Source organism: Penaeus chinensis, chromosome 30, assembly GCF_019202785.1.
Source record: "Penaeus chinensis breed Huanghai No. 1 chromosome 30, ASM1920278v2, whole genome shotgun sequence".
Classification (NCBI taxonomy): domain Eukaryota; kingdom Metazoa; phylum Arthropoda; class Malacostraca; order Decapoda; family Penaeidae; genus Penaeus; species Penaeus chinensis.
The window spans coordinates 9238958-9251457 of record NC_061848.1 but is presented as its reverse complement, the minus strand read 5'-3'; the positions used below and the strand labels follow the sequence as shown (position 1 = coordinate 9251457).

At 37.9% G+C, this 12500-nt stretch overlaps 3 protein-coding genes across 10 annotated transcripts in view; 2 read left to right on the top strand and 1 right to left on the bottom strand.

Moving 5' to 3' along the window:
* The window catches only part of LOC125041100 (probable cation-transporting ATPase 13A4), a 28842-nt gene extending 23470 nt beyond the window's left edge, over window positions 1-5372 (top strand). For 3 of the 7 annotated variants that reach the window (XM_047635854.1, XM_047635852.1, XM_047635853.1), the window contains exons 20-27: window positions 106-266; window positions 537-709; window positions 1480-1642; window positions 1951-2212; window positions 2694-2826; window positions 3041-3160; window positions 3359-3676; window positions 3895-5372. In XM_047635854.1, coding sequence (XP_047491810.1) covers window positions 106-266; window positions 537-709; window positions 1480-1642; window positions 1951-2212; window positions 2694-2826; window positions 3041-3160; window positions 3359-3676; window positions 3895-4098 — 1534 coding nt within the window. In that variant the 3' untranslated portion in view covers window positions 4099-5372. The remainder of the gene's footprint in view (window positions 1-105; window positions 267-536; window positions 710-1479; window positions 1643-1950; window positions 2213-2693; window positions 2827-3040; window positions 3161-3358; window positions 3677-3894) is intronic. The other 4 variants (XM_047635855.1, XM_047635856.1, XM_047635858.1 and 1 more) reach the window with 4 other exon arrangements.
* On the bottom strand, window positions 5356-11380 carry LOC125041102 (AP-4 complex subunit mu-1-like). 2 transcript variants are annotated; one of them, XM_047635860.1, is made up of 9 exons: window positions 11190-11380; window positions 8557-8642; window positions 8198-8416; window positions 7189-7296; window positions 6824-6898; window positions 6498-6660; window positions 6196-6394; window positions 5843-6062; window positions 5356-5708 (listed from the first exon to the last, which is right to left on the bottom strand). In XM_047635860.1, the coding sequence occupies exons 1-9, from the start codon at window positions 11245-11247 to the stop codon at window positions 5529-5531; spliced, it is 1308 nt and encodes a 435-aa protein (XP_047491816.1). In that variant the 5' UTR covers window positions 11248-11380; the 3' UTR covers window positions 5356-5528. The 2 variants fall into 2 exon arrangements, with proteins under 2 accessions (XP_047491816.1, XP_047491817.1); XM_047635861.1 differs by having other exon boundaries at window positions 8553-8642; window positions 11190-11241.
* Window positions 11381-11872: 492 nt separating this feature from the next.
* The window catches only part of LOC125041099 (ryanodine receptor-like), a 173633-nt gene continuing 173005 nt past the window's right edge, over window positions 11873-12500 (top strand). Inside the window, 1 exon segment of the mRNA XM_047635851.1 lies at window positions 11873-12154. Within this exon segment, the coding sequence (XP_047491807.1) occupies window positions 12101-12154 (54 nt within the window). The 5' untranslated portion in view covers window positions 11873-12100.

Here is a 12500-nt window from a genome sequence, read left to right as displayed (position 1 = left end):
AATAGGAGAAATGTATAGTCTATGTTCTATTTTTAGTTGTCGGAGCTGTACAATGTATAGTGTGACTTTATTGTTGGTTACCAAACTGTTTCTCCATTTTTATAGGTTTGTCGAGTTTGTCCCGCCCGAGCAGATAGAGTTCGAAGCTCCGCCAAAACCCAGCTTTGAAAACACGGAACTCATCATCGTCAATTACTATACTTACGTCATCTGCGCTTTAGTATTCTCGCATGGGTCGCCTTACCGGAAGCCTATCTATACCAACTGTAGGTTCTGTGTTGTCGTTTGCAATGGCGCATTCTTTTGTTTCTTTTGGGTAATTAAAATACATTTATATGCATTTTCAATGATTACTGTAATCTTTTATATATTTTCATCAAGACAATGGAAATCTCGTGTTTGCTTCTTATTTTGCATTGTATATCGAATCACTATAATATTCTTTGAATTGGAAATGCTTTTTGTGATTTTACTCTCTTAGATAAACACTAGATATCGCAAAAGTCTCCTCCAGGTTTCCCTCCCTCTTCCCTCAGACATCTTGACAGCGTACCTTCTGGCCTCGACGGTGCTGTGCATCTTCATCAACTTCTACAAGGGAGAATGGATGATCACTTTGCTCAATTTCAAGGTCATTCCATCCGCCAGCTTCTCCGCCATGATTTTCCTCGTCGTCATCATCTACGGCGCCGTGACTTTCATATGGGAGGTGAGTGTATGTATTATCTCAGGAAGGAGGGGTAGAGCGAGAGGGAGAGGGAGAGGAAGAGGAAAAGGGAGAGGGGGAAGGAGAGAGGGAGAGGGAGAAGGAGAGGAGAGGTAGAGGTAGAGGGAGAAGGAGAAGGAGAGGAGGAGGAAAAGGGAGAGGGAAAGGGGGAGAGGGAGAGGGAGAGGTGGAGGGAGAGAGAGAGAAGGAGAGGGAGAGGACGAGGGAGAGGGTGAGAGAGAGGGGAAGGGAGAGAAACGGAGAGAGGGCGAGGGAGACGGGGAAGATGAGAGAAGAGGAGATGGGGAAGGGGACAGAGGGAGTGAAAGAGAGAAAGGGAAAATAAGGAAAAAAGGAAGAGGTACAGGGGAGGGGGTAGATCGAAAGAGAGAGAAACGGGAGAAGGGGATAAAGAAAGGGAGAGGGAGAGGGTGAAGGAAGGGGTAAAAGAGGGGGGAAAGGAAAGAGAGAGAAAGAGAGAGGGGAGAGATAAAGAGAAAAGGAGGGAGAGGGGAGAGATAAAGAGAAAAGGAGGGAGAGGGAGAGAAGGAGAGCAAAGAAGAGGGAGAGGGAAAGAAAGTGGAAAAGGAGGAGAGGGGAGGGGATGGGAAAAGACTGGAGGGAAAAAGGGAAATGGAAAGGTTGAGGGAAGAGGGAGTGAGGAAAAGAAAAAGGGAGGAAAGGAAGGAGAGAGAGAGGGCATAAAAACTTAATGACCCTATCCACAACTTTTTAATCGTATGAACAACATATCTCTACAACAAATATTTCAGCACTTTTGGTTATACGGAGTGATCCAAAACCGCGTGATGCCCTGGCTGGAGAGGACCTGCGGACCGCGATCTCCCCACGCCAAGCTCGAGGCCGAACTCAAAGACATCAAGAGCTGGCCGCCTTTGACAGAGCCTCCGGACATCGACGCGGGGAACGAAGCAGGTATGGATAATGAGTGGGTTTTTTTTATGGTTATGGGTTGTTGGTTTGCTATAAGATGGAGTTTTATGTGCGAATATGAAGCTGATGTATCGTGTAGATGCGGGTAGATAGATATACTGGTTGAAAGATAGGAAGATGGCAATATACACATATACAGACACATCCGCGCACACCCAGATACACACACACACACACACACACACACACACACACACACACACACACACACACACACACACACACACACACACACACACACACACACACGAAAAAAAAAAAAAACTTTCCCTCGCACACCTCTCCGGCAGAAGGCGTTGAGGGAGACGAAACGGTGGAGTCGGAAACTCTGGAAAAGGACGAGGCCGCCCTCCTTATCAGAAAGCTCACGCGGAGGCACCGATTCAAAGCGACCGTCAAATACCACAACGAAGTCAAGCCAGGTCAGTCCTCCCCTATCGATGTGCCCGAACAACCCACCTTTGCCATGACGCCCAAACCGCCGCCGTTGGACTCCGATGAGGAATCGAGTCCCATTCCGGCGACCCTGGAGACTGGTTTTCCGGCAGAGAGGTAATGTCTTTGACGTCGTGTATAGTAGAAAACGTAGAAACAACACTAAATGCAATTCATTTTATAAACACGTTTGAGTGATTTGTTATAGGTAATTGTACTTTAGTTAGCTTTTTTACATTCCTTGAAACTGCACTAGGTCCGACTCAATAATGAATATTCATACATATGGACATGCTTATACACAGAAAAAATATGCATATTTATCAGTCTAGATTGCACATCTATTAGATATATAGATAGATAAATGCATATACATCAGATAGATGAACAGATATGCGTAGATTTCTGTGTACATGCATGTCCATATATATGAATCGGGCTTCTCACAGTTTTAACAAACAGGTCATCTGGATTTGTTTGTAATCATAAAACAGTGCTGCGAACTTAAAAGACACGTCCATTAAAAGTGAAGAACAGCCTAACGCTCTGATTAATGGTGTAATATTTTTCACATAGAAACCAATATTATTTCATGCAGTGCCGACTACAGGGTGCCCTGGGACAGTCAACACGGCGAAGGAAGTAGATTCATGTTCAACCACAGTGTGAGGCATCAAATCTTGAAGGGAACAAAAGGTGGATTTAGCACCTTTAAGGGTAGTGTTAAGAAGGTAAGATATACCTAGATTCCTTTCGTCTAAGACTAATTCCCATTCGTAATGACAAATCCGGAAGTATAAAAGGTCGGAAATCAATAATTCTGAAGCGAAAATATATAGCTAAATAGTAACCAGAAGGAAAATATGGTATTAAAAATGTCAAGAGATATCAAATTACGTCATATATTGCCAACCAAAAACTTTAAACTGCCATTAAACCCTACAGCACAATAATAGGGGGGACATTGAGGATGCAGAACCTTATGAGGTGATTAGTCTGACTGATCGATCATCAGTAGAGCAAAGTAATGTCAATGGAGGAGAAGAGATCTATGCAACAATATCGGTGAGTTGAGTAACAGGAAAGTATATATATATATATATATATATATATATATATATATATATATATAAAGGTAAACAAATTTTAGCTTACTGATTTGTTTTACACATTACATACCTTATTTGTTGATATGCTATATTGTGTATATTCCTTTCTAGCAGCTAATACTTGTAACCATAATCTTTATGGTACTTTGAACAGGAGACTTATAGTGGAGATTTGCAGAAAAGTGAAGATACTGAACAGGATGATGAAAGCCACTACCAGGACCCTGTGCAAGAACAAGCACCAGCTCCACACGAAAAATTGGACAGCCTCAGGAGGAGGACGGAGAGACAGAAAAGTGAGATGGATGATGTTTTTAATTATGTAGATGAGCTTGAGTTTAATGACGATATAGCAGAAAGGAGAGTGAAATTTGCAGATTCTGAAGATGAAGAAAATTCAAGCTTGCTAGAAAGTATGACAGCTGCCTGGAATCGCATATCCAGAGCATCACTTGCACTTGGCAGCCACATGGTAAGAATATTATGGTTTGCTGCTCATTTTGAACTAATATAAACTTTTTTTTTTTCAAGGTACTCTTAAAACAAAGAAACAAAACAAGTACCTGCATGTATTAACCCCTAACAAAAAAATAAATTCCATCAATCATTATTATCTTTAAAGAAAACTGACTTGTGTGCCACTGACTGCCTAGTTATATTCTTGTTTCAGTCCAATTTTTCATATTTCAGGATGATATGAGCACTACACACCCCATTCCTGAAGAAGCTTCTTGGCCTGGACATCCACAGTTATTATATGATGTACCAGGACCACCAAGACCTGTTGAGAGCCACCTCTCCCATGGAAACAAAGAACGAGGAGCTTCTGTCGAGAATTACCATGTTTTAACTCTTCCCCATGAACAAGGAGAAGGCAGAGAGAGTAATGCTTGAAGTGTTCCAATCTCCAAAATGAGAAGTTGAGTGCAATTCGTGTATAAATTTGTGACTCTATTTCTGTATATTTAATCTTTATACTGTTGAGAAAATTAATATTCTTGATATCGTGTAAGCAGAAAAAGTACCAATATACTTGTGTTCTTTTATGTTATTGCACAAAAGTATTTTGTAAATTAATTTCAGTGACTGTGTATTTATTTAAAAGTGCAGACTTGTCTATAATACAAAAGCCTTGTTATGTTTGTATAAATAATAGAATGCAAATTTAAACAAAGGTAGAAATACATAAATGAGTATAGGAAACGTCTAAAGTTGTGGAACTTTAAAACAGCATAAAGTCAGATCAATATATATATATGAATACTCAATTTGATTATCATGTTTGACCCTACTGCACCAAGTATTAACAATATTCATACTTCCATATGCATTTAAAATCAAAGGAATGACTGTGTGAATGAAATATAACTGATATCCTTATGCAGCTACTTGCAGATACTATATTATGTGAAATGTTTTGCACAGCACAATGTTCAGGCATGTCATATGTAACTATTCATGTTCAAGACATGTGTAGTTTTTTTAAGATTTTCAATAGTATATAATTTGAGAAGCCAGTGTTCTAAATATGTAATACAGTACCCAGTTGTGACAGACAAAAAATATATTAGCTTATGTTAAACATTGATGCATTCATTATATTATGTGTATTATGATGATGCAACAAAAAGGGATTTTATAATATAAAATACAAGTCCTCAAAAAAATTGTTTCCCTTGTATATTGTATAATTGCACATGTGTTATGGTGTGTTTGGGATACATCTGGGTTTTCTGTTACCATGTATGTCTCAATGTTAGGATGTTTTCTTTGTTTTTCTAATTCTAAGCAATGGATATTGTTAGCAGAGATAAAAGTTATATAATGCTTGTAAATATTCTGGTGTAGAAGTTATATGAAAGGTGAAAAACTGAAAGCATTTTTTGCTAGTGTCTTTTTTTTTGTTAATTTTCTTTGGCATTTAAGTAGAAAAAGAAAAATGTAATTTAGGAAGTTAGGTGAGCATTACCAGACAATTCACAGCGTAATTAATGAAGAATAATGTATTCCATTTGAGTTAACTTGTTTCATTTAGCAAAATTACTCTGAAAAATTCTATAAATGCAAAATTTGTTATAAAAATGTTTGATCTCTTATGGTTATAATTCCTTGTTAGAATAATTTTTCACATATGCAATAAAAAGTTCTTGATATAGAGCACACTTTTATCTTCAAATTTCATTTACAATACACATTTACACAATAATTACACACTCTTATGATCCTAAAATCTCCAGCCATTGAAAAACAACCATCAAATACTGTCAACATTACATACAAAATGAAGAGCTTAAAATATGACAGTCAATGCACAGATTTGAAAACTAACTTAGGCGGATACTAACACTGTCTGAGGTAGTGAGATATCGTACCCATTTACTGACAGTGTTTAAGGCTGGATTCAACTTCACTCTTTCTACTCTGATTCCTGAGCACACCCAACGGGATACCTCGAAGTCCAGTTCCCCTGAATCTATGGTAGCATTACCACCTGCATCCACCATCTGGGAAAAAGAAATCAATGACTGGGTTAAAACCCCTATAAATTGGAAAATATGATTTAAAAAAACTAACTTCTAATAGCTGAAATTGAAAGGATTATGAAATAGATTAATGTATTAACAAAATAAATGTTTACCCTTATGAAAGCTTGTGCATAGCTGCCACCTGGGAACTGTGATATTGTCCAAGTAATAGTCTTATCTTCTGGGGAGAACTTGATATTTTGGTCTTTTGGGCCTGAAGTCCTGGACATGATTGCTGCAGTGGTTGGGGGTGCAGCTGCCCGGAAAGTCACTTGGGGTGCAAGAGTACCCATTCCCGTATTGCTTGTTAACTTTAATCTGAGCTCACAGTCACTGAAAGTTAGTAAAAGGGATAATTTATTCTATAATCTTTATCAAGAAGAAGTTCATAAAATGATCAGGAAGTTCATACACAATTCTCAGTGTATCTATGAAACAAAGTAAAATGATCCTGTCCCTTGTATACCTTGCAGTTAGGCTATGAAATGAAGCAGCAAGATTGAAGGGCAGGAGGTGCGGGTGGTCTGGAGACACGGTGTAGCGAGCTATAGTCACTTCGTGTCCTGGGGATGTTATCACACTCAGCTGACGACCTGTTTCTCCACCAGCTACCTCTACTCCAGTGCCAAACTCTACCTCTGACATCCTAGCTCCAGTGCTGAATCCTGATGAACAGAGAGTCAAGATCCTGAGATAGGCACTTACTTGTCAGTTAAAAATAAAGAAAAAGACTTGCTTGGAGGCAAAAAGTGTACAAGAATACTTTACCTTCTAATGGTGTTGAACAAAGAGGAGAGTTTAGGGTGATGGTAAGCAAAGGGTTTCCTGCAAGGAAGCAGCGGGCTATTATAGATCCTGTTACTTCTGCACGAATCACTGTCCCATTTGATGCTACGGAAGCCCAAACCTTTTCGACAACATCCACATAAAGCTGTAGAGAATATCACAAAGAAAGAATACTGGTTAACCTCTTATTAATTTGTGATTAACTGACCATCATAAGAAACTATCAACATACATTTATTTCCCATTTTAGGTTACAAAATAAAGTCAAATTTATCAATACATTTGATTTAAATTTCACATCAACTTACCTCTCTTTTACTATTATCTACTGCCAAAGCTGACTGTTGTGCAGCAGTACAAGGAGCAGACTTCTCAATGCCAAACTGTAAGAGTGCAATTCTGTTAAAAGTAGTAATCACAAAAAATTATAAAGGAAAATACATAGAATAAATTTTTTTCTTAAGTATATGTAAACATAAACTACTAGTTTTTTTATTGAATCATATATTAAAAATGATGAGTTTTTACTGTATTTCTTGGAGGGTTACTGTGTGAGAGAACTCAAATACACTTGAAGTCTCTTGGTCAAAATTATACTTTGATACAGAAATTAAGATCAAGATGATAATGGAAAGAAGATAAAGACATGAAACCTTAAAAGTAACTCTTATACCAGTCCAGGTGCTGCTGTCATGACAGAACTCTCCTTGGCAGTCACAACACTACTGTAAATGTGTGACTGTAGTTTATCTGCTGCCTGCATTTGTAAAAACCCTCCATTCTGTAGACATAAATTGTATATCAATTAATATAACAAGTATTGGTAATATATGAATCACCCAAATTAACACAGATAAAATCATCCTACAAGTGCATATTAGATTATCTCAGGCTTGGGTAATGATATTAATGAAATTAATAAAATAATGAAATTCATAATTCTTGTAGAAGGATGGCAGAATGTCAAATCATTTTAACCCAATGCCGCCGGGATAATGAACAAAAAATGGAGAAAATGCTGTGCCTATTTTCTATATTTTTAGTGAAATGTCTGCTCATAGATGGCTCTGCTTGTGCTTAGCCACAAAGGAGTCAATTAGTTGACCTTGTGACCTTACGTGATTTGAAATGGCGGGAAAAAAGGATTTTTTACTACTGCTATGAATATTGATGATGTTATTCTTATTATAAACATTATAATTATTATAATGTTTTTTAACGTTAGTAACAGCAAAATAAATATTTCGTAAATCAAAGAAAAGGGTAAACAAGCGAGACAGGCAGTACTCATAACTGGCTCATTGGTGACTTAGTACAAGTGTAGTCACAGTGGGCATAGCACGTCCATACACGTCATGCCCGTAGGCATTGGGTTAACTATACAGTTGGATTGTCTGTGTGCAATTTACTAAAGGATTTGTCCTCTGAAATATTTCTACAGCAAGTATTACCTTTTTTTCTGTTTGGCTGTGGTAGCAGGCACACAAAAGTTCATCCCTTCATCCCTAGCATTACAAACAAGGATCACTTTCCAAACATAAACTACTAGCACAGGATTGAGCAAGATAAAACCAACCAATGAATGAATGGTTTGCAAGGAAATTCAGTCACAAATAATGCATACACTGAAAAGAGTAAGACCCATTAATGAGTGATACATAAGGCTTACACATAAACCTTACCATGGTTTCCTGTACTACTTCAGCAATGAGTGTTAAATTAGATGTGATGCTGTGCTGTGTTATTGTCCCACACAGGGTAGAACATACTCGATGAAGTTGGCACAAACTGTCAGTTATGAGCATATGTCCACACTGCTTGGTCAGTCTCCCACTGCCCATGATGCAAGCCCAGTAGAGGTCATCCCGGAAAATATACACATAGTTGTGTTCATCTTTACTCTGAAAAATCAAAGAAAAATCCAACTTTTTCTCTCTCCACAAAAATCCTAAAATATTCATCCTCACCATATCTTTAACTACAAAATGAGCAAACAGCAATACCAAAAAACTGCATAACTTAATTAAAAACACTTACTTACAAAGGCAGGAGGGGGATCTCCATGTGGAGATGATGAGATTTCTGACAGGAATGGGTAGAAGGCATCTTTGGTCACACTGGGCTCAACTGATTAATACCAATTAAGGAAAACTTTGCAAGATGAAAGCCCTTGATATGAAAATATAAATAACTATCAGAGCTTCATAGGAAGCATATATTTTCATTATTCACAACAAATGACCAATTTACACCACATTAATGTCCTGTTCTTACTAATTACTAATTATCACAGACAGTATCTAGTAATATCATTCATTACTTTGTGACTTTGGATCTTTGTGAAACTGATAATTCATCAGAACCTATATTTTCATTATTAATTAATCCCTATGATCTAGGTGATGTGGCCATCATGTCATAAAAACAAAATTGGTTTGAGGCTAGTTATATAAACATGCCATCATGGAAAATTTTGGCAAAGGGAAGGGGTGATCTGAATATGCCATTATGAGAATTTCAGCTGAAGGCTGGGGTGGTAGCAATGACTCACCAAGAGTGCACAAAGCTCTTGGATTATAATTAGACTCAGTGGGCATTTAGGAATGGACTTTTGCATTATTATTCTTGGTAAGCGAATGTGGAATGTACCATCCACAAATGGAAGAGTGCTGGTTCCAGGGAGAAGACTATTCTCATACTCAGGATCCTATTCCTGAATACTGTGAATGGTGGCACAGGTTGTATTACAGAAAACTGAATATTACAAAAAAAAAAAAAAAAAAAAGAAAAGGAAAGAAAAGAAAAAGAAAAAAACATACAAATAACCAATTGTTACTTATGGTTATTATAATTGCACTGGAGTCTGTTCAAGAAAAACAGTCTATTACCACATGGATGCAACATACCAAATGACAAATGTAGACATTGGAAAAAAACAAAAAAGCAAAACATGGTTACACAGGGAAAGAAATAAAACATTGTAAAGGAGAAGCAAGGAGTCTTGACACTGCACATGAGTGTTTGTGTGTGGCCAGCCTATGAGACTCACACCGGAAAGTGGCCACTCAATAAAGCCTAAGTATGCACATCTGTGCAGTCAAGCACTTGGATTCAAAGGATTGAGTTATCTCTTTATTAACATTTTACTGTGGCTAATTACTTGATTCAACACAATACTATGTAACTTTTAGCTATATCTGATCTTTAATTACTTCTGATGCATTAAATAGTAGTATTTGTATTGTTACTCTACTTTTAACTTAATAAATTCTATGCAAGAGAGATTGAGAAGACTGTGAATAAAAACTTTCTTTTAGGCCACCTACTTTTCAAAGTTTATGCTGGAAAAGGGCATTACTCATTGAAATTTTACACACAAGAATTTAGGTAATTATTCAGAAAAGCCGAGTGACTAACAACTCTATTACCAATAGACAAAATACGATGTCTACTCCCATGTAACAGTTTTAGTACGGGAACCATTAACTACACTAACATTAGTGGTAATCAGCATTCCACAGTGGCAACCAATCACTATGGTAAAGGCCAACAAACATACATCATCAATATTTTAGTAAGTCAGTTCTTGTAGACCTGTTTAGTAACTTACTGTCATATAAGAAACAAGAACAAACTCTACCTTCCCAAAAAAAACATGCAGGTTTATTGATCTTTGCTAAAGCACTGAGAGGCATATAGGCTCCACCATTACATAACATCTTGTACCTCTAATTGCTGGCCTACTTACATAATATTAGCCAAATTCATATCTGTTAATATTTGTTTATCTCTAATAATTGCCAATATTGTCACTGAAGATGGGTTCTGGAAACTAAAGCTACCATACACGAGCAATACACATTTAATGCAATCCATGGTAAATCTTTACAGTAGAGTCCCTAACTCCACTTCACAAACTTGAAACTTCGGCGGTCTTGTAAATCGTGTGTTTAGAATATGCTTGTTTGTTCGTTGCCCGTAACCCCGATTCGAATCTACTGCTTTCTCTATCATTTAAATTATGATTCTTGGCTCGGGTTTTTCATCTTTCTACTTTCTTTATCATTTAAATTATGATTCTTGGCTTGGGTTTTTCATTTTTCTACTTTCTTTATCATTTAAATTACGATTCTTGGCTTGGATTGTTGGCTGGAGTTCAAGAGTGTCTCTGACGGGTGCAGTCCTTTTATAAACATTCACCCTTTTTTAATATCAACTTGCTAGGGTAATACCATAGATGAAAAGTGTCTGGTTTTCAGCCATACTGTCCGTTAAAGGTAAATTTTACCATGTACTGCATGGCTGTGGGAAACTAAAACTGTACCCCATAAAGATTAACCCACTCCACTATACACTAAAACCAAATCCGTTTGTTTGGGTGATGAGCAACCATTATAAAGGAAATGTAAAACAATAGGTCACATGAATTAATCGAAATGATACAAAATAAGAGCTAACGCATATCAAACAACATTAATATGTATAATTAATGCAAGTCCGGTCACAGAACTAATCAGTTACCTACAATTAATCTTACAAATTACCTTATCTCGGTCTTTAGCCTGTAAGGAAATATACTGATACAGAGTGCAACTTGCGTATTATTCAACAACATCCACAGCACAGTTTATCTATCCTGTAAGCCGACAATCCATTAACTTCGTAAAAGGATACAAGTTGAGATAAAGAGAATTTCTCCTCGCTTGTTGGATATTGAGAAAGCCTTCAGCATTTTGGCACTTTGAGGCGACGGACTTGTCAATTGTTGATGGTCACCATGAATAGAGTGTGAAAAGGAACTTCGCAGATGCTACGTAAAGCGAGTTGAATGTGATTTCATAAGCTTTGATACCCTTATACGTCTCTGGCGATCGTAATTTGTTTTATTTCTCGCCATGATTTTTGCGTCTATACATGTAAACAAAGCAGTAGGGGCTGTTCTATTCGCCTCCCTTTAAATAGCATTTCATTCTATGAAATTCCTTAGAATAGTCATTTTGTAACACCCATTCCAATCACGTGACGAAACCTGCCCTTGCGCAATACGTAAGAAAAAGGAGGAAAAACAATTTGGTTACTGACAGTGAAGAACAAGTAACTAAGTATATATAATGTTGCAAAGGTTATACCCTCTTTCACCTCTCGGATTCAGTGCCTTTAATTCAGTAGCAGGCAAATCTCTGCCCAATGACCTTTCCATAAGTAGATTCAAGGCATATAGGGATCCTTCTCGAACATACGTAAGCCCTTCCCCTCCGGATGGGCGGCGGGCTGTGTAAGGAGCAGGGGCGCGAGCGCTGGTGCCATGTGGCATCGCGCAGGCTAAGTTTAGTTCGGGACGCGCGTGGCGAGGTTCTGGGGTGGCGAGCGCCGGCCGGGTCACTGCAGCCCGCAAGTTGGTGGGGGACTGGCGACCGCTGCAGCAAAAGTTGTGCCTCGTGAATAAATCAGTTACCAACTAACCAATTGCAGCCATGGAATAAGGCTGCAGGATCATCCTACCCCCTACGTCGTGCTATGAACTATACCAGTGTAAAAGTGTATTTTTGTTATAGTTTTTTTGTCACTGTGAATAAAGCGACATAATGGCAGACAGTGAAGGGTCTTCCGAACAAGATGATGTTTCGTTCCTCCGTACGGTAAGTACTGTTCTTTTACTCGCTAGTACATAAATCTTGATAATTTTCCCTAAGTAGCTGTGAGTAATAACGAAATTTCCGAATAGACAGGTGATTTGGAATCATCATCCGGAATCGAGGGTTGCCCACATTCAAACATTCCCGTGTGAAAAGTACAATTAATTACCTAATGTGAAAATCAGAAACAAAAAGTATCAAATCAGACTTGAAAAACAAAAGGAGCATTCTCGTTGAGGACAAGAGAAGAGTGCAAAAGATAGCTAAGACATTCCTTGGGTCATTCGGCCGGCCTTACCTGAATCTGGTCCCACACATTGCTATTTTTGAGAGCGCCTTCCTTGCCTGG